We start from the raw sequence: 21,277 nt of genomic DNA on the forward strand, positions 1-21,277 counted from the left end.
CAAAGGCCTGACAAATAGCAAACGGCTATACATCAGCAGCCCGAGACGAGGCGTACAGAACGTCCCTCTGTTCATTCCCAACTGCTCCACTACTGCATGGATAACTCTAATATGCAGACCAGACAAGCATCTGTACTGCATGCATCAGCATAAGCCCAGAAGGGGGAATGGTAGCGTGCCGACAGACACAAAAATACTCACAATGTGTCATTTGGATTTGTAAAATAGTTTATTCAGCAACCAAAACTAACATTTACACTGTGTGGTCCTTGTGGATAATAGGAAGCATTTTGTGTCTGTACATTGGAATTTCAAGTGGCCTCAAATAAATAAATAACAAAAAAAAATCAAAGGATCTCTGTAGAAGGATCTACTTTTGCCCAGTGGCTTTCAAGTGGTGTTAAAATTCATTTAAAGATAGAAATGAATTCAATATGTTGAGAGTTCACTGACATAACAGAAAAACACAGAAGAATGATGACTTGTGGAGGCTTATGAGTGTACTGGCAGCACTGAAGTAGATGTAACTCTGATGAAGTAAATGATGGGTCAACGCCGAGGGCCAGAGTCAAGCAGATCTTTTGCTTCGTTGATCTTTGCCGCTATGTATGGAGATCCACCTGCAGGAAAAGCAGCAGTTTATATGAGTATGTCATCAGTAATTTCTCTCTTTTGATTCTGCAGACACATGTAACCTCCAAAATGTATTTCCAATGCATGCAATGGCGGTCTCTTCACATGCTAGTGCTCATGAGGACATGAACTGACAATTTTGAACACATCTTGGAAATCTTTTTCCTTCCAATCACAGACATCATGCCCCCGTCCGGGCATAATGATGGAAACATAAATGTTCTATTGCTGGCAGCATGTGATGGGCACACCGGGTGCCTACTGCACCGTTTACTATTTCCATCTTTCCTCTAGCGCATGACGTGTCCTAAATGTCCAGAATATAATGAAGCTTTCCCAGCTTTTACCCAACATAACCGGAGATTGACAATGCATGCACATTATATTTTGATAATGCAATGCAATGCAATGTCAATTCATATTGTTAAAGTATCTATTTAAATTTTAGGTGGCATTTTTATAAAGAATCAGGTAATGGACTAATAAAGGTTTTACAAAATCAATAGATTTGGCTACTCATTGGCTCAACACTAAAACACATGACACTGTAAGCACACTTTTTTATTTTTTAACCCAAATGCTATTTTCGATGTGTTAGTAAAGCAATAAACCCCGAGAAGCAGTGGGTTACCAGTGCATTTTATAACAGCTAAGGGGCGTTGTTCGCGTCGTGCCTAAAACCCCCTTAGCTGTTATAAAATGCACTGTAACCCCACTGCTTCGAGGGGGTTTATTGCGTTTATAAAACGGTTACTTCATATGCATAACGTTAGAGGGATTTTATAAAATAAAACACAAATAAGGTGTAATTACATTAGTACAAATATTACTCTTCCGCCAAACAAAGTAGTTCCTCAGAATCAAGTGTGACTGAAACAGAGCGCAGTTCCCAACCAACACAGACGCAGCAAAGACACAATGAAAATATGATTTAAGACTGTGGTGTTTATTTTATAAATCACCATTCATCTAATTTATACATTAACATTGATGTTTCAGTGATGATCAAATATGCTTGGAAGCATGCTTTCCCCGTCAGCGTTTTTTTTTTTAAAGTTGCCACCAAGTTTTAGTTTAATGCCTTGCAGAAAAATTATCTTCTTTATATAAACATAAAATATCAAATGAAAGAACAGACCATCCGCTTTCAAACAAAAACAAACAAAAAAAACGTATCATCCTACCTTCATTTGTTCTCTTATCACCTCTCAAATTTTCAGCTAAAAGCAGAGATAATTCCATTTTTGTGAAGAACTTACACTCTAAAAAAACAAACGGTGCTATATAGCACCAAAACAATTGCTTTGGATCGTAACGATAGAAGAACCATTTTAGTGCCATATAGCACCGGTGAAGAACCAGTGAAGCACCAGTGAAGCACCAGTGAAGCACCAGTGAAGCACCAGTGTAGAACCATATAGGGGCCATATAGCACCACATATGGTTCTACATAGCACTATATGGTTCTACACAGGTGCTTCACTGGTGCTTCACTGGTTCTTCACCGGTGCTATATGGCACTAAAAATGGTTCTTCTATCGTTACGATCCAAAGCAACTGTTTTGGTGCTATATAGCACCGTTTGTTTTTTAGAGTGTATGTAAGAGATCAGGGGCCGTATTCACAAAGAATTTTAAGGCTAAAAGTAGCTCCTAACTGGCGAATTTAGGAGCAACTCCTAAAAATACTGGGCGTGTCACTCCTAAATTTAGGACTCCTAATTTTTTTCACTAAGAGTAATTCACAAAGCATTTTAGCCCTAAAAGTAGCACCTAAGTCTGGGACAGCTTAAAAGAAGTCGAGAGGACTCCTAACTCACTAAGACCTATTCACAAAGGATCTTAAAATGTCTTAGGTGCTGATCCTCCTTAACATGGACAGTTTCACCAACTCAAAAGCATTGCACATACTTAAAAGCACACTTTAATGTAAGCATATTGTTTATAACATTTGTTTCATAATTCATTACATTCATGGCAAGCAGAATTACATGAAACAATAATGAAATTAAATATTTAATATTATAGGCATACCTGTTGCCATGCTAGTCTGTTTAAAGGCTGCAATCTCGACCCTGTACAGCGATAGTAATGCATACCACCGCCTCTCGCAGTCGTCCGGGGTCCGCGACACAAGCGGGAATGCTGCATTGATCTGCAACAAATCCTCTCCCATCAGTAATGCGCGGGTTGATCCGAAATGAGCGGATGACTGAGGTCACCCGCGGATTTTTTGCGGTCCGACTTGCGGACGGGTTAGTTGAAAACGTTGGTCGGGTGCCGGTTGTTTTGTACATTGACCCGCGCATCATTGTCTTGCATGTCTCACGCTTAGTTTTGCTTGATATATCATTGCCGAATTTCCCTTTTATTACGTTTCTTTTTTCCAGCACCAACTGGAACAGCAGCAGTAACTGATCCTGCATCCAGTTGGGCTTTCTTTTCCGTTTTGGCGAGTTCATAATCCACCGTCATTTATTTATTACATTAGGATTCTTCAATATGGGCAACATTTACTTGCTTTAAGTAGTCTATTTAGGCTAATAGGATGTCAATTAATCAAGCAAGTGTTAATGTAATGTCGTTTTTAATTATTAGGCAATTGGCGGTTTTCATTTGGGTATTAGGCTACCTTGATTTGATTTAATTTAATTTCATTCACGACTTTTCTTTAATATATGCATTTTGATGGCATTACTATTATTATTTTGTGTAGGACACAGACATATTTCAATGTTGTAATTCCATTACATTTGGTGCGTCTGTGTTATGTTACGCATGACAGCTGTCATCTAACAACCAATCACCGTGGTCATTGCGAGGCAGCTCGTGCATGAGAACTGACGTCATCCGTAGCAACGAAGACTCACTCATAGTTTAGGAGTTATCATTTTTCCTTACTAAAAGTAGGTCTGAAAGGCGTTGTGAATAACTTTTAAGAGAAAACTCCTAGCTAAAATCTTTTAGTGCGATTTAGGAGTACTCTTAGTGATAAGATAAAATGCTTTGTGAATACGGCCCCAGATTCAGAGCCATCAAAACTTACACGCTGTGTTTTTAGTGTTGAGTGAATGCGTCAGTGTTTAAGTTGGGTAAGATCGCCACCCAGTGGATAATAGCGGACGTATGAACTTGACTTATAAACTCTTCAGACAACGTTTTCTCTTTATCGACGAGATGACTCAACAATATTTATTGACAGTTATCTGGATATCGGCATAAATTGTGCAATTGTACACAAATTAAAAATATGATTTAAGACTGTGGTGTTTATTTTCATAAATCAGTACGCAGCAAGAGTGGCGCAGTGATACTTATGTAATGTGGTCTGAACCGTGAGGTTACCGGTGTATTTTATCACGGCTTACAACGCGTTTCAACCAATCAGAATGAAGAACCAGAACTGCCCGTTTTATAATACTATTTTTACCCAAGGGCTTTGTCAGTGATCATTTACACGTGTTATAAGAGAAAATGTCCTGAATGTAATTCAGGTTTGTATTCTGTAAGGTTTAACATCTGTATTCTCACATTATACCATTTTTATTTAGATAAACTGTAATGTTTGTAGCAAATGTCTGCTTGGTTCATTGGTCTTCGACATACTCTGCACTAGGGATGTTTTCACCTTCAGTCAACCAAGTCCTGTATCTGCAATCTGAGATGAGTCCCATTATAAATCAACAAAGCCGCTTTGTCCATACAGTGCATACAGATTAACTGACTCCAGTGGTGACATCCATTATGAACTGCTGTAGTAGCATCAAGACACGTGTGTGATGGGTTGAATGTCTTAAAGAAGAGACAACACAATGTACTGTATGTAGCTTTTAAATGTAAATAATAAAGAAATTGAGGTTGTTCATCACTCCTTGATGAGAGTGATAATGTTTAAATACTGTTGCTACTAGACCATCTAACATCTTTGTAAAAACTCCAAAAAATTAATTATAGTATAATTTGTATTTATTGTAATAAATGAACAGTAATGATTCAGAATAAAATCACAACTGAGAATCATTCTTGTACAATAAAACACTCACAAACAGGCTACCTTGTGCAAAATAGAGATTATTTCTGTAAGATTGACACAATAGTACTGTAACAAAATTGACCTTGACCTGGCTTAAAGGACTCAAAGGATGATGTCAGGAAACGGACTCAGAGTCAAGTGCAAGTTAAATAGTTTATTTAGAAAAATATAGAAAACAGGAGAGCAAGTCACTGGTAGATCCACACACGGCGTACACCCGTTGACTCACTCCGATGGAATCACTACTGTGGGAATGAATCACTCCCACAGTAGGGGAGAGTGAGTCGGCGCTACACAATAATTCAGTACAGATCCAAAGGAAGAGAGAGCCACCCACGCGCTCCGTCGAGAACGCCAGCACTGCCACCACACGCAACAGAGGGATGAAACACGCCGCCCTGAAGGTGGATGACAGGCGGAGATGGAAGTCCAAGTTCTCAGACGGATAATCCACTGTGTAATCCAGATGATGAAGGACCACCCGGAAACCACTGGTCACCGCCTAAAAACGAAGCGAACCAGTGGTTCCGAGAAACAACAGTAATTAGAGTCAATATAATCCACAAGGTAAAATGGGTGAACTCCACTCACGGGTGATGATGCAAACCGGAGAGAGGGAGACAGCTGGTATACCGCCTAGAAACGAAGCGAACCAGCTGTGTCGAGAGACAAACAAAGTCAGTATAATCCAATGCTCCAACAAGCGAGCGGTCCGGGTGAAGACGTGTCCCCGAATGCCGAAACCCAAACCTGGGGTAACAAAGGAGAAGACAGAGAGCGACTGACAAGACAAGGCAGGGCAGCAGGACTGTGATAAAACAATGAGCGCGCAACAAAGGACAGGACTACGTGCAATATAAAGGGAAAGGTAAACGAGACACCACCGGTGAACAATCAACTGAAACAAGGGGGCGGAGTTAGTGAACACACGAGGAACCGGCACCACAGGTAAACAACACACACACACAGATCACACAGCCATCGATCACCCAGCAGTCATGACAGTAGCCCCCCCTCCACGACCGGCACCAGACGGACCGGGGAACTCACCCTGTCGCCGACGGAGGTCCTCGATCAGCCCAGGATCCAGCAAATCCCGACCCGGAACCCAGCTCCTCTCATCAGGACCGTATCCTTCCCAATCCACTAAATACTGAAATCCTCTGCCCCTGCGGCGGGAGTCTAGTAACCTCTTAACAGTGTAGACAGGGGCACCATCCACTAGACGAGGGGCGGGGGGATTAGGGGCAGAGACAGGGGGGTTATAGCGAGCAAACATCACAGGTTTAACCTTGGATACATGAAAAACAGGGTGAACCCGACCAAGAGAAAGGGGTAACTTAAGCTTAATCGTCACCGGATTAATGACCTTAGAAATACTGTATGGCCCAATGAATCTCGGAGCCAGCTTACGAGAAGGCTCACGGAGAGACAGATCCTTGGTAGAAAGCCATACCTTTTGACCACAAACGTAACGGGGTGGAGGTCGCCGATGACGATCAGCTGCAGCTTTGGTTCGTCTGGAATTAGATAATAACAGTGTCTTAGCTCTCCTCCAGGTGCGTCTGCACCTGCGTACGAAAGCTAACGCAGACGGAACCGCTGCCTCGGGCTCCTGTGATGGAAACAGGGGAGGTTGATAACCGATGGAAAGTTCAAACGGGGACAAATTGGTAGACGTAACGGGAAGAGAATTATGAGAATATTCAACCCACGGGAGCTGATCGCACCAGGAATTCGGATATTGTGACAACAGACAGCGGAGCGTTCTACCGAGATCCTGATTAGCCCGTTCGCATTGCCCATTGGTCTGCGGGTGATAACCAGACGACAAGCTGGCCGTGGCGCCAATTTGTCTACAAAACTCCTGCCAAAAACGAGAGATGAACTGAGGACCCCTATCTGACACTACGTCAGTCGGAATACCATGTAACCGAAAAACGTGATTAATCAAAACCTGAGCCATCTCTTTTGCAGAAGGTAGCTTGGGCAGGGGAATGAAATGAACCGCCTTCGAAAAACGATCCACCACAGTTAGAACAACAGTGTTACCATTAGATGCCGGTAAGCCGGTGACAAAATCAAGAGCTATATGAGACCAGGGGCGGGAGGGCACGGGCAAAGATTTAAGCAGACCAGCGGGTGGTAAATTAGATACTTTATTACGAGCACAAACCGAACAGGCTAATACAAACTGTCTGACGTCAGTGGACATAGAAGGCCACCAAAAACGCTGACGGACGGCAGCCAGCGTTCTCCGAATACCTGGATGGCCGACAAATTTGGACTCGTGACCCCACCGGATGACATCGGAACGTAACCGCTCAGGAACCCATAGGCGACCCGCTGGACACCCCTCCGGAACTTCCCCCTCCCGGCCGGCCTCTCTCACCCGCTGTTCGACTCCCCATACGAGGGCGCCGACCACCCTCCCCTCCGGGAGAATGGTCTCCGTCCTCTCCGAATCGGACTTTTCGAACAGACGGGAGAGAGCATCAGGCTTGGTATTTTTCGAGCCAGGCCGGTACGAGAGGGTGAAGTTGAAACGATCAAAGAAGAGTGCCCAACGAGCCTGCCTAGATGTTAGTCTTCTGGCCGAACGGATATATTCAAGATTTTTATGATCCGTCCAGACCAGAAAGGGCTCCGAGGTTCCCTCCAACCAGTGACGCCACTCACCCAAAGCGAGTCTAACCGCCAACAGCTCCCGATTCCCTATGTCGTAATTACGTTCTGCTGGGTTTAACCGGTGAGAGAAAAAAGCACACGGATGTACTTTCCCATCAATAGACGATCGCTGTGATAAGACGGCGCCTACCCCGACATCAGATGCATCCACTTCCACTATAAATTGTTTAGCCGGATCGGGAATAGAGAGGACAGGTGCAGAGATGAACCGGGATTTTAACACATCAAAGGCCTCCTGAGCCTCTCTACTCCAACGGAAACATACATTAGGTGAAGTGAGAGCGGTGAGAGGCTTAGCGATCTGACCAAAATTTCTGATGAAACGCCGATAAAAATTGGCGAACCCCAGAAATCGCTGAAGCTCCTTCCGAGTGTCGGGTACTGGCCAATCGGCAACCGTCTTAACCTTAGCGGGATCGGGACGAATCTCTCCCTCGGCAATGACAAAACCCAGAAACGAAACCGACTTTTTGTGGAACTCGCACTTCTCCGCCTTAACAAATAGCTGATTCTCTAATAGCCGTTGTAAAACCATGCGAACGTGCTGAGTGTGTATCTGCATGGAGGGAGAAAAGATGAGAATGTCATCGAGATACACAAAGACAAATCTGTTAATCATGTCACCCAGCACTTCATTGACCATGGTCTGGAAGACAGCTGGAGCGTTACAAAGACCGAACGGCAGAACGGAATATTCCCAGTGTCCAGAAGGTGTATTAAAGGCTGTCTTCCACTCATCGCCCTCTCTAATACGTACCAAATGATAAGCGTTGCGCAGATCTAATTTGGTAAATACGCGCGCTCCCTGTAATAACTCGAATGCTGATGACATTAAAGGCAAGGGGTACTTATTCTTAACAGTAATGTCATTCAGCCCTCGATAATCAATGCACGGACGAAGAGACCCGTCTTTCTTTTTTACAAAGAAAAATCCAGCACCGGCTGGAGACGAGGAGCGGCGAATGAGACCGGCTTTAAGAGCGTCATTAATGTACTTATCCATAGCCTCTCTTTCTGGTTTAGCTAGGGAAAATATGCGACCCTTAGGCGGAGAAGTGTTGGGAAGTAGTTTAATCTCGCAATCATACGACCGATGAGGAGGCAGAGAAGTGGCCCGGGACTTACTGAAAACCTGATACAGATCCGAGTACTCCGCCGGGACCCCTGAGAGATCGATAGCCGGGACCTGCGAGACAGAACAAGAGACAAGAGAGGGAGCAGGACCAAGACAAGAAACATAACACGAAGACTTCCATGATAACACAACATTGTTCTGCCAATCAACGTGAGGATTATGTTTGGATAGCCAGTCATGACCTAAAATGACTGGCGATTGTGAATCTTCTAAGATGTAGAATTCAATCTCCTCACGATGATTGCCAGAAACAAACAAACTCACAGGGGGTGTGCGGTGCGTGATCACAGCCATATGCTGGCCCTTCAATGTCCAGGCAGACAAAGGGGAGGAGAGAGGGATGAATGGAATACCCCAGGACTTGGCCAACCCAGCATCCAAAAGACACGCCTCCGCACCGGAATCCAGCAACGCCTGTGACGAAAAAGAGTTAATCATGACAGGTAGTGTGGTGCTGCTTACGGGAGATTTAAATGACGATGCGCCCACCGAGACTCCCAGGTTCATCGGCGGGCGTGAGCTTTTACCGGACAGGTGGCCGCCAGATGCCCCGGCTTGCCACAATACAGACAGAGGCCATTAGATAGCCGACGACTTCTCTCTCCAGCAGAAATTCGGAACTTGCCCAGCTGCATAGGCTCCTCGGAGGGCGTCTCTGAAGCGATCTCCCCTGGTTCTGACATCAGGTGGCGAAATGAGCGACGCAGATCTCTCTGCCGATGGCGAGACTCGACCCTCAGAGCCAGATCGATGACAGCTTCCAGGGACGTGGGTGGCTCCCTCAGTGCAATCTCGTCTTGAATACCTGGCGTGAGACCCTCGAGGAACTGTGCTCTTAATGCCGCGTCATTCCAGTTGCAGCAAATAGCGAGCGTTTTGAATCGTATGGCGAAATCAGTCACAGAGTCATTACGTTGCCGTAATCTCACCAACTCAGCCGCTGCCATGTCTCCCTTGAGTGAGCGGTCAAATAGTTTTAACATCTCCTCCTCGAGAGCCTCAAATGAAAAAGTAAAAGGAGCTTTAGCCCCCCAGGCGGCCATACCCCAGTCTCTCGCCCTTCCAGTGAGTAATGTCAGGACATAGGCCACCTTGGAAGTGGATGAAGAAAATCGACGGGGCTGGAGTGCGAAGACGAGAGAGCACTGCTGTAAAAAGGATCTGCAGGTGTTGGGATCGCCATTGTAGGTGGGGGGTGTAGCCGTGTGTGGCTCCCGTTCAAATGAAGCGGCTCCTCCGGATGAGGTTGGGGCTTCATGGTGAGGAGTCACTTGGTCCAAGCGATTGCTGAGCTCTTTCAGTTGCTCAGACAGGATGCTGAAATCTCTGGCAGCAGCAGACAATAACGACGAATGTTGGTCGATGGCCGCCCCCTGCTGGTGAAGGGCGGTCTGTACCTCCCGACTCTCTAAACTTGCTGACTCCATATTTGGCGCGCTCATCTGTCAGGAAACGGACTCAGAGTCAAGTGCAAGTTAAATAGTTTATTTAGAAAAATATAGAAAACAGGAGAGCAAGTCACTGGTAGATCCACACACGGCGTACACCCGTTGACTCACTCCGATGGAATCACTACTGTGGGAATGAATCACTCCCACAGTAGGGGAGAGTGAGTCGGCGCTACACAATAATTCAGTACAGATCCAAAGGAAGAGAGAGCCACCCACGCGCTCCGTCGAGAACGCCAGCACTGCCACCACACGCAACAGAGGGATGAAACACGCCGCCCTGAAGGTGGATGACAGGCGGAGATGGAAGTCCAAGTTCTCAGACGGATAATCCACTGTGTAATCCAGATGATGAAGGACCACCCGGAAACCACTGGTCACCGCCTAAAAACGAAGCGAACCAGTGGTTCCGAGAAACAACAGTAATTAGAGTCAATATAATCCACAAGGTAAAATGGGTGAACTCCACTCACGGGTGATGATGCAAACCGGAGAGAGGGAGACAGCTGGTATACCGCCTAGAAACGAAGCGAACCAGCTGTGTCGAGAGACAAACAAAGTCAGTATAATCCAATGCTCCAACAAGCGAGCGGTCCGGGTGAAGACGTGTCCCCGAATGCCGAAACCCAAACCTGGGGTAACAAAGGGAAAGACAGAGAGCGACTGACAAGACAAGGCAGGGCAGCAGGACTGTGATAAAACAATGAGCGCGCAACAAAGGACAGGACTACGTGCAATATAAAGGGAAAGGTAAACGAGACACCACCGGTGAACAATCAACTGAAACAAGGGGGCGGAGTTAGTGAACACACGAGGAACCGGCACCACAGGTAAACAACACACACACACAGATCACACAGCCATCGATCACCCAGCAGTCATGACAGTTGATAGACAAAAAAATCATCCCCTCTTCAGGATTCACTTTGTACTCTCTTTCCTTCTCTCTCTCTCTCTCACACACACACACACACACACACACACACACACACACACACACACACACACAAACACGCACAAAGAAAGGTAACAGTAATAAATTGGCACACACACACGAGAGTGAACAGGTAGGTAGCTTGGAGCAAGGCTTGTGTGGAGTCTGCTAATCTGTCTTTATGTCAAAGAGATTTAATTACACTTTAAAAAATGTTGGGTTGTTTTAACCCATTGTTGGGTAACAACAACCCAGCATTAAGTTATTTATAACCCTACAGTTAAGTTTGTCCATATTTGACCAAACTATGAGCTGAAACTTTACTGATGAAGACTAAAACTAAGCAGCATTCTGAATATTATTACAATGCTTTTAATGCACTTGTTATTTGGTCATTACTCTCCCTGAAGACAGACTAGCCACAAAAATGAAAGCTTGCGCTGCGTACTTTGACAATACATACTGAATTAGATGAAGTACCTACTGCTTTAGTGTTAAAAACAGTACATACTGCATCCGCCATATTTTTATTGTAATGTGACATGTATGCTCCTTGACATTAAATGTAATCAGAACAACTGTGACCTTAATTTACTAGTATGCATTGTTTAACAAGTACAATTAAATCAGGAGGAATATAATTCTTGGTAGCTCACTAACCGCCCAGTTCATTAAGATTCCAAATTTTTATTTTATTTATTTTTCTTAAAAGGGACACTTCACTTTTTTCAGCTCCCCTTGGTTTAAACATTTGATTTTTACAGTTTTGGAATGCATTCAGCCGATCTCCGGTTCTGGCGGTACCACTTTTAGCATAGTTTAGCATAATCCATTGAATCTGATTAGACCATTAGCATCGCGCTCAAAAATGACCAAAGAGTTTCAATATTTTTCCTATTTAAATCTTGACTCTTCTGTAGTTACATCATGTACTGAGACCAACGGAAAATTTAAAGTTGTGATTTTCTAGGCAGATATGGCTAGGAACTATATTCTCATTCTGGTGTAATAATCAAGGACTTTGCTGCTGTACCATGGCTGCAGGAGGCACAATGATATTACGCAGCATGCCCAAAATGGCCCCTTAGTATCTTTTAATAGGAGGGGACTATTTTCGGGCAATGCGTAGACTACATTAAGCTAATGAATGTGCACATTTGGTGTGCGATACCTGCAAATTGTCTGACATGCGCTTTTTGCCCGGTATGCTAGCCTGACGTTGTCATCGTTCCTCAAAATGTTGTGGGCGGGGCTAAGATCGGCTGGCACCCAGGCTACCGGTATGCATCCTCCTTATTTAATATGAATCAGCCCAACTTTCCTTCTCAATAAGAAAAACAAACACAGTAAAGACAACTGTGCTTGTCATTTCATGGAGCTTTTAATACATCACACCGCTCCACTGGTACAACAAATGGCCCAGGTACCTTGCACACCATTATTAACAGCACTGTAATAAAAGGATTTCTCAGCAGAGCTGGAGGATGGGACAAATATGGCACACGTTCTCTGCTGGATGTCCTCTCTGCAGTCTTATCGCTTCTCTACAGATAGAATCACAAAGCCCATCGCTTATTTCACAGTGAGTAATAGTGCTGTACAGGAGCAAACAAGAGCTGACACACACATACACACACGCACAGCAACCCTGAGCACTGTGACAAATACACATGAAGAAGGGAAAAACCAGAGAAAGGCAAGGTGAGGCCATTAACCTTGAAGAGAAATACACAGCGAACGCGATGACCAAGAAAAATAAAGACGCGCTCAAAGAGTTTATTGGTTGAGACGTTGCACTTAAAGACACCAGGGCAAAAACTATTTTGCAGACAGTAGCGGAGCACAACCCATACGGCAAAAAAAATAAATTTCTCTTTGTTTTAAATATATGCTAAATACATTTTGCAGAAAGTAAAGCTTAATTAAATATATTTTTGAATTTGAAAATATATTTCTTTTTAACCTTTATAACATACATTTCAAAATGTATTTTCAGGGGCAACAAATTATTTCTAATTTAACAACCCATATGGCAAAAAAATATAAATCTTTGTTTAAAATGTATAGGTATGTATAAAGTAAAAAATTATAACTATTTTTTGCGGTTGAAAATATATTTAATTTTAACCCTTTCAAACCTGTTGTTTACAGGTTTGTAACTTACATGTTTTTCCCAATGCGAAATGAAAAAAAATGCTTTAAAATATATTTATTTTTAAAATATATGTCAAAATAACAAATAACGGGAAAAAATTATTTTTGTAAACATTTCAGCACATATTTTTTAAATTATATCTCTTTGCCATATGAGAACCAAGACATTTTGGCTTAATCGTTCAAAATTATTTGAGTTAGATTGAGTTTGAGTTATTCTTAAATGTACACAAGCAACACACACATCTCTGCTACAAATGATTGTGAAACCTACCGTTCTGATACAATTATACTGAAAGTGACAATAGTGAAAATGTTACAACTTACACCAGGGCTAGTCAACTGGCGGCCCGCGGGCCAAGTGCGGCCCGTCGGTCACCTTTGGCCGTTTCTCAATCGGAAGGCTGCAGCCTCCGAAGGTCACATATGCAGACTGCATACGTCATCAAGTTTAAGTTGACTGAGCATTACAGTCACAAATCATAAGCATATTACAACAATTAACGATTAACTAAGAAAAATAGTCAACTTTATAATTGTTAAAATTCTGAAATAAGACTTAATGACGTTTGCAGCCTGGAAATGCAACCTCCATTGAGAAACGACCATAGTCTGATTTAAATTCAGCGTGGTTACTTTTACCTTTCCACTGTACAAGACAACACAGAAAGGGGCTGTGTGGGGTGCCAATCATCTGCAGGTGCGTAATTATCTGATCCAATTCGAGCTTTGGATGCATTAAATAAAATAAACGTATGCGACTACACTGCATGTGACACGTCGACCGGAAGTGATGTATTTCAGTGTGTTCCAATCAAAACTGTGTGCAAAGTTAAACTTATTAATTATTTTTTGTTTTACTTTATCAGTAACACTTGAATACTTTAAATACTGGTAAGTAAATTATTAACTATACATATATTCGTAGATTAAAGGTTCTCTCCCATGACAGATTTACGATTAAACTACATTTTCATTACGAATGCCACTAGGGGGCGAACTCCCGACAGTTATATCTGTATGTAATGTATGGAAAGGCTGTTTAGCCTATATATCTATAAAATATTAAAAAAGAAAACATGTAGTGCAATTTTAGTCATTAGGGTGGCTATATGTTGTGAATACTTGACTTGTAACAATTAATGAAAGTTAAACAGTTATAAACAAAATATGTTTAGGAGTGTTGATCTTTTACACTTTTACTATTAACATTTGGCTCTAACATGTTAAACTGCAATTGTTTTTAAATAATAATAAAGAAAATATGAGTTTTCAGTAATTAAAAATCTTTTAAATTTCTTTTTTTTTTGAAAATGCATGTTTTTAATATGTTTTTTCAAATATACTACAACAAAAGTAACAAAAACGACAACAACACACACAAATATATGGTAAAATTAAAAAATATATAAAAAGTAAAAATAGGGGTAAAAGTTTGGCCCGCGTCATAGTTACAATTTTAAAATCTGGCCCCCGAAGAAAAGTAGTTGACCCCTGACTTACACCATACTGTATGTGAGGTTAACTGTGACAGACAGAGAGGTTTGTTGTAAAACTTGCTTGAAAATGTGTTTTTAAACACAAATAATTAAATAGTATTCTATTTACATATTAGAGGTGGATATTATTTGTAAATCTGTCTATATTATTATTGTTATTATTTGTCTTAATTGTGCTGTCCATATGCATGAATGCATAATACAAGGATGGATAAATCCTCTATCTACAATACCTGTATTATAATTGTTGATTTTTCCACTAACACAGTATAACATTTTTTATTAAAAGGTATTTATGTTTTCATTTCATTGCCATAGTATACTTAGGGCTTAGTTACTGTAACTAACCCAGCCGTGTAAAAAAAGTTTCAATCCCAGCTATCATTTACTTGTGTTGCTGACATGTTTCAAAAAAGTGCTGTTTTAGGTAACATGACCGTGATTAAGATGATATAAGATTGGATTTGGTAATTCAGGACTAGGTCTTAGTTATGCAAGTAGTTTTTACAAACAAGCCTTACAAAAAAAAACATTACTGGTGTGCATCTTGAGACAAAACAATGGCACTGATATATGTTAAGATATGTCAGTAGGTGTTTTTGAATGAAAGCAGCTCAAACATCAAACATGCATTTTAGTCTGGGACTAGAATAAGCCCTGTCTGGGAAAGCACGCCTATACGTTTTGATGACTGTCAAAAGGGTTAAAAAAATTGATATAAATACATTCAGTTTTACTGCCCAGAGTTTTATCCATTTCTAATGTAGGATGTTTTACTATAGGCCAGCCCTGCAGCGAGATAAGCCATCTGTAAACAATTTGTTATGACAATGTTGTTCAAATCAATACTGTAATTAACACCACCTCTCAATTTCATGACACATTTTGAGCTATGGGCTGGATGTGCAGAGATGAATCTGAGAGTTTCTGATTAAAACACAGCCGTCTCAGCATGACAAACTGAACTACTGACCTTTATCTGGATGATTTAGGACCATGATCTTCCTGTGGGCTTCCCGTACCTTTGCCTTTGTGCTAGTCGGACTGTAAAACAAAACAGAACTTTGAGAAAAGGTCTACATCGCCATCTAGTGGCCAAAGTCTAAAATAGCACAACAATGATAAACACCAGACTGATGTGGTTGCATTATGTGTCACTGATACAGGGACAAAAGATTACACATCAACAATAATGCATCAAGTCCTTGGATCTTTATTCCTGTTACTCAATGTCCTGGTTTCACAGACAAGGCTTAGCTAAAGCCAAAACCAGGCCTTAGTCCAATTTAGGTGTTTAAAGAATCTATTATTAACATGCCTTGGAAAAAGACGTGAAATTTTCTGCTGCTCAAACGTGTTTTAGTGTAGGACTAAACTTAAGGGTTGTCTGTGAAACTGGGAAATAAATAGAGATGAAATAAAACAACAAAATAACCACATTCTGATATTGTTCAATTCGTTTGTTTATAGAATGCTTGACAGTTTTCACAAGAAGCAGAGTCAAAGCTATTACCTGTATAAAATTAATCTATAATTTAACTCTTTCTTCTGTCAGCGTACAGTAATGTTTCTTTTAAAGGTCCACTGTTTAGATTTTTAGCGGCCTCTAGAGGTGAGACTGTGAATTGCAACCAACGGCTCAGTCCACAGCTCACTCCTTTCTTTCGAAATGCATAGAGAAGCTACAATAGCGTCACAGAACAAACATTTAATCGACAACGTATTGACAAAATGCGCTCTATAAAACAGTTTGTACATTTACGGCTACTGCAGAAATGTGGTGGCACTTCCATGTAAGGGGACCCGTGGTGTACTGTATGTAGATAAAAACTGCCCGTTTAAATATAATAAAAAATACAGTTCATTTTGTAAGATCTTTATACACCACTTATATAGTAATGTATATTAGATTGCATTTCTGTCCTTCTAAAAGTTACACAATGCCCCTTTAAAATGGCACAATTCTGCTTTTAGTTTAATATACATTTTAATCCATATCAAGTGTTGAGTTACAGTTTGAAGACAGGTGGTTTTGGGCTATATAGGCAATCGTGTTGCTATTTTCTTAGAGACAAATCTTTTTTCAGTCTAGTGTTCATTTAAGAAGGGGGTTAAGCAGTATGAGTCACATCTGAACAGACAGAAGTGATGATTAGAAGATAAACAGTGAAGTTTATACACAACCTAACAGCACTAAAATCCTCTCATGTCTGAAAGCATCTGTAGGAGTGGGCGTAAGAGAGGGTTCATTAAAACACTGTGAACAGTGGATTATTCCAGAATCTGATGATGAATCTGACCGCCTTTGTCTGTTTCTCTAGATGTGTGGTCCAAATTACTGCACTGTAAAACCCGACCGAAGTTTAGAGAACTCAAAACTTTTAGGAAATCGATTACCTAAAAAGATTTAAGTAGACCAGTTCATTTTTTAAGGCAAATAATATTTATTATTTATTAAATTAAAATTAACACAAACTTTTAACGTTTATATTTCATTGTATTTTATATGTTAGTACATTATACTTTTTTGTAACAGACAACAGCCTCTTTCACACAGTAATTCTGGTAAATTACCATGAATTTACCAGAATGAATTTACCAGTAAATACAAAAATGTGCTGTTCACACATGCAGTGACGTTCCGTCTTTTTACCAGTAAGACATCATTCACACATCAGTATCAAAATACCGGTAAACTCGGAGAGAAAGCGGAAGTTACCTGTGGCACGCGACCGGCGAGCTCCGTGTCGTATTTGTTAACAATGGCGGCTTATGACTTAATATCGTAGGTCCGTATTTTGTTGTTTTCACATCTGTGGCAAACGTTCCCAAAGTTGCTTGTGACCAAACAACATTGCGTTAGCCGGCATCAAACGGAACATTAGGCTTCACAGAGGGTGTGCTAAGGACGCCGGCAATTTGGCAAATAGATGGTAAGCTGTTTTAAACAACTTTGAAGAAATGTGGATGTTAACTTCAGGTGTGCTCAACTTTTAAGCAGCATGTGTGTGGAAACGTCCATAAACAGTGCGGGGGTAAATGCGTCACCTGTATAAAAACGTTCGGATTGGTCCGATCTGTCAGCGCGGTCTGATCTCGTCCGTTCTAAATGCCGGTAATCCTACATTTTTCATTCACACATATAGCCTGGTATAACCAGACTCTCGTACATTCATTTCATTTGTACAGAGAGTCTGGCCACGCTCCATAGCAAAGCGTTACTTCCGTTAAGGGGGGTCCATTGTTGAAGTTTAAAACTATTGGATATGCCCAGAGTCAGGGACGTGCACAGGAATTTTTAGGGGCAGTTGCTCTGACCTAAATAAAGGGCACCCCCCCAATATTTTTTTTTAAACTCACGGCCTATATGAAGGACTGAGAATAACATGGTCTTTATTAAAATCAGCAAACATGTTTGCCTAATGCCTACCAAAAAAATTGTATAGGCTGCTTGTCTGCAAGCTATGATAGCTAGCTGCTATCTGTCTGATTATTTAGGCTTAAACGTGGCAAACTCAGCCTAGATTCATGAAGATTTTAACAGAGGTGGAAAGAGTAGCCAAAAACTTTACTCAAGTAAAAGTACAAATAACTAAATAAATAATTACTCAAGTAGAAGTAAAAAGTATGCAATGAAAATAATACACAAGTAGCGAGTTACTAGTTACTCATGAAAAAAAGAAATCTAGATATACACGCGCAAACACACACACACACACACACGCACGCACGCACACACACACACACACACACACACACACACACACACACACACACACACACACACACACACACACACACACACACACACACACACAATACAGTGCCCTCCATAAGTATCAGAACTATAAAGACAAGATTTTTCTGTTTGCTGTGGAGACCAGAAATTGGTAAGATAAATATCAGTATGTCAGAAGTTTAGAATGTCACATTTTATTAACCTTTGTTTATGTTTCCACACATACGTATGCTTTAACAACAAAGAACAACAGCATTAAATGCTGACTTATGTGTGTTGTACACATATGCACATAAGTGAATCAAACTGATCCTACACATTTTATGCTTTTCATGTGTAAACAATCAGGACACAGCTCAGTGACCATTAAACAAAAATAATGTGACAGATTCTGTACTTTTGTCTCATGTTCATCTTTTAATGTTTAGACATTTCTTGACTCCACAACAAACAGAAGAATGCTTATGAAGGGCATTTCTACAGTATGTGTAAAACTGCAACATACACAAACAGTACAGAAAAAAGAATACAAACACAGAATAGACAAGCATTTCAAATTAACAAATTAACTTTAGTCTCAATGTTGATGTAGCTTATAGCTGAAATATCAGACAAGTAAACTGACAACAGTTTTGCATATGTATAAAGTTAGAAATCTCCTAAGATGGTCTGAGGACATTGACAGTTTACACTTACATAAAAATCATTTAGACAAAACTCATGTTTTCTTACGTTGTCATGTCACGTCACGTGTGTTTTGTGAGAATCACTTACATCATACAGTATACAGCGAATCAGATGTCAATCATCGATGGATTTTCTTCAATCTGTGCTACAATGCTTCTGAAGGTTGCACGCGTTTAACTGTGTCTGACGATGGACGAACAGGTCGCGTGTATGTAATGGCGGGTACATGTGTGAAGTTTTGCTTTTTAGTTAAAAGATTAGTAAATTCATTTCCACGTCACCCAACACTGGTTATATTCTGCGTGTTTCTACATAGGTTACGAGTAAAACAGCTTCGGACGATTCCGTTTTTGCAGCGATCTGAACAAATTATTCAAACTGATTCGCGAACCAATTTAAAAAGCTTGGCCCATTCGCTTTGTAAAGAATCGACTCAAAAGACTCATTTATTTGCAACACTTTGTAAAGAATCGTCTCAAACGAGTCATTAATTCGCGAATGCGCCAGAAACACAAGATAGCAATTTAAAAATAAAATACAAATTTCGTAAATTAATTAAAATACAGTAACGAAGGAACGCTGAATAGTGTAAACGAAGTAAAAGTAAAATTTATTTTTTTCCACCTCGGAAGGGCAACTTGAGTCGAGAAGGGCATATGGGCAGTTGCCCGGGCAACCTAAGCAACCCCCCTGTGCACGTCCCTGCCCAGAGTCACTCAGGATCTGCCAAAGCCAATCGCTAACATGTGGTCGTGACGTATATCATGCACCGAAACCGGACGGAAACAACAAGTCAGAATAATCAGACAAACAAAAGTTAGCAAACCTGATTCTTGCTCCGGCTTTAACTTCTGTATATTCAGCAGTTTTGCAACAACGGACCGAATAGCTTTCCTCACGTCTTTCTCCGCTGCCATTACTGAACTACAACTCAAAGTGACGCACGACCTCAACGTCATCTTTCTTAGCCACCCCCATCTGTTCGCTGATTGGTCCTGCAGATTTTTGCAGGAGAAAACGAAACTCTATAGAGCAATCCCAGACGTACTGCTGAAGCGAAATGAAAAATAAGCGGAAGCACGTAGGAGGGCGGAGCCAGGCTATCACACATAGCGCTTACCGGTAAATTACTGGTAATCTTACAATCTGTCTTACTGGTAAATTGGCAGCACTGATTTACCGGAAAGGTTCTGTTCACACATGACCGGTTAACTGCAATTTACCAGTAAATTACCAGTAAAGACTGTATGTGTGAAAGGGAGTAATGTAACTCATGTGTATGTAAGTGTGAAGACACTGCAATCAGTGTTGGCACTGACTTCACACAGTCATTGTTTATATGATAAAGCTCTTCTAAATCTGAAAACCACATAAAATATCACTTAATTACAAAAAAATGCTCTCGTCATGCAGGTTGATGGGAACTGGAAATCCTCCTCAACCACTCGTGTTGACTTAACGTTAAACTGAAGTAAGTTGTTAGTGCCAGACTCTTTCTTATCGAACTGGCAGATTTAATGCCATAAACCTCATCACAACCACCAAAGGCTTGCAATTATTTGCTAAAATGAGGCTTCGGTATTGAAATGACTTCGTTTGGAAGTTATAAGCAGTGGCACGTTTACCCATTGCATGCTTTGAGCGGGGCTCCGCAAGACTGACTTCATTTGACAGCGCAACCTACGGCCCATTTAAATAGGAAAAAAAAATCAAACAAACAACAGACAAAAAGAAGACTCTTGCTTAACTCTTTCACCGCCATTGACGAGATATCTCGTCAATTAAGAGAAAACGCTTCCCCGCCAATGACGAGATTTTCCGTCTTTCCGCAATACCACTATTATCCACCAGGTGGACTTTTTATCCATCCGCAACTTTTTAAACCCGGAAGTATTGCCCTATGGCAAGCGGCTGCATGTCCATGTCTGTTTTAAAGATCGCTCTGAATGGGATCTCTATGAAAAGTCCGTCACAAAAATTGAATTATCTCTGCTTTTTGCTCAAAATGTGGTGTTTTTGCAGAAACCTACCCATACTCAAAAGCTCATTACAAAAGAACCACTGAAGGTAGGATGAAAGTTTTTTTTTGTTTGAAAGCAGAGGGTCCGTTCTTTCATTTGGTATATTGTACGTTTATATATTTAAAGAAGAACATTTTCTGGAAGGCATTAAACTTTGGTGAAAATCATGAAAAACGCTGGCGCTGGCTGGCAACTAAAAAAAAAACGCTGGCGGTGAAAGAGTTAAGGCATCGATTGATTTCCAAATTGGGGGTTATTATACCAAACTGTAACAATTGTGTGTTATGTAAAAAAACAATATCCGGTT

The 21,277-nt window shown here is 41.2% G+C and overlaps 1 protein-coding gene across 1 annotated transcript in view; it reads right to left on the reverse strand.

The window, feature by feature from the left end:
- Nucleotides 1–210: 210 nt before the first annotated feature.
- dnajc15 (DnaJ (Hsp40) homolog, subfamily C, member 15) overlaps nucleotides 211–21,277 on the reverse strand; it is a 38,065-nt gene continuing 16,998 nt past the window's right edge. Inside the window, exons 5-6 of the mRNA XM_065293020.1 lie at nucleotides 15,497–15,567; nucleotides 211–620 (exon numbers count right to left, since the gene is read on the reverse strand). Coding sequence (XP_065149092.1) covers nucleotides 550–620; nucleotides 15,497–15,567 — 142 coding nt within the window. The 3' untranslated portion in view covers nucleotides 211–549. The remainder of the gene's footprint in view (nucleotides 621–15,496; nucleotides 15,568–21,277) is intronic.

The sequence above is a fragment of the Paramisgurnus dabryanus genome, chromosome 15 (assembly GCF_030506205.2).
Source record: "Paramisgurnus dabryanus chromosome 15, PD_genome_1.1, whole genome shotgun sequence".
Taxonomy (NCBI): domain Eukaryota; kingdom Metazoa; phylum Chordata; class Actinopteri; order Cypriniformes; family Cobitidae; genus Paramisgurnus; species Paramisgurnus dabryanus.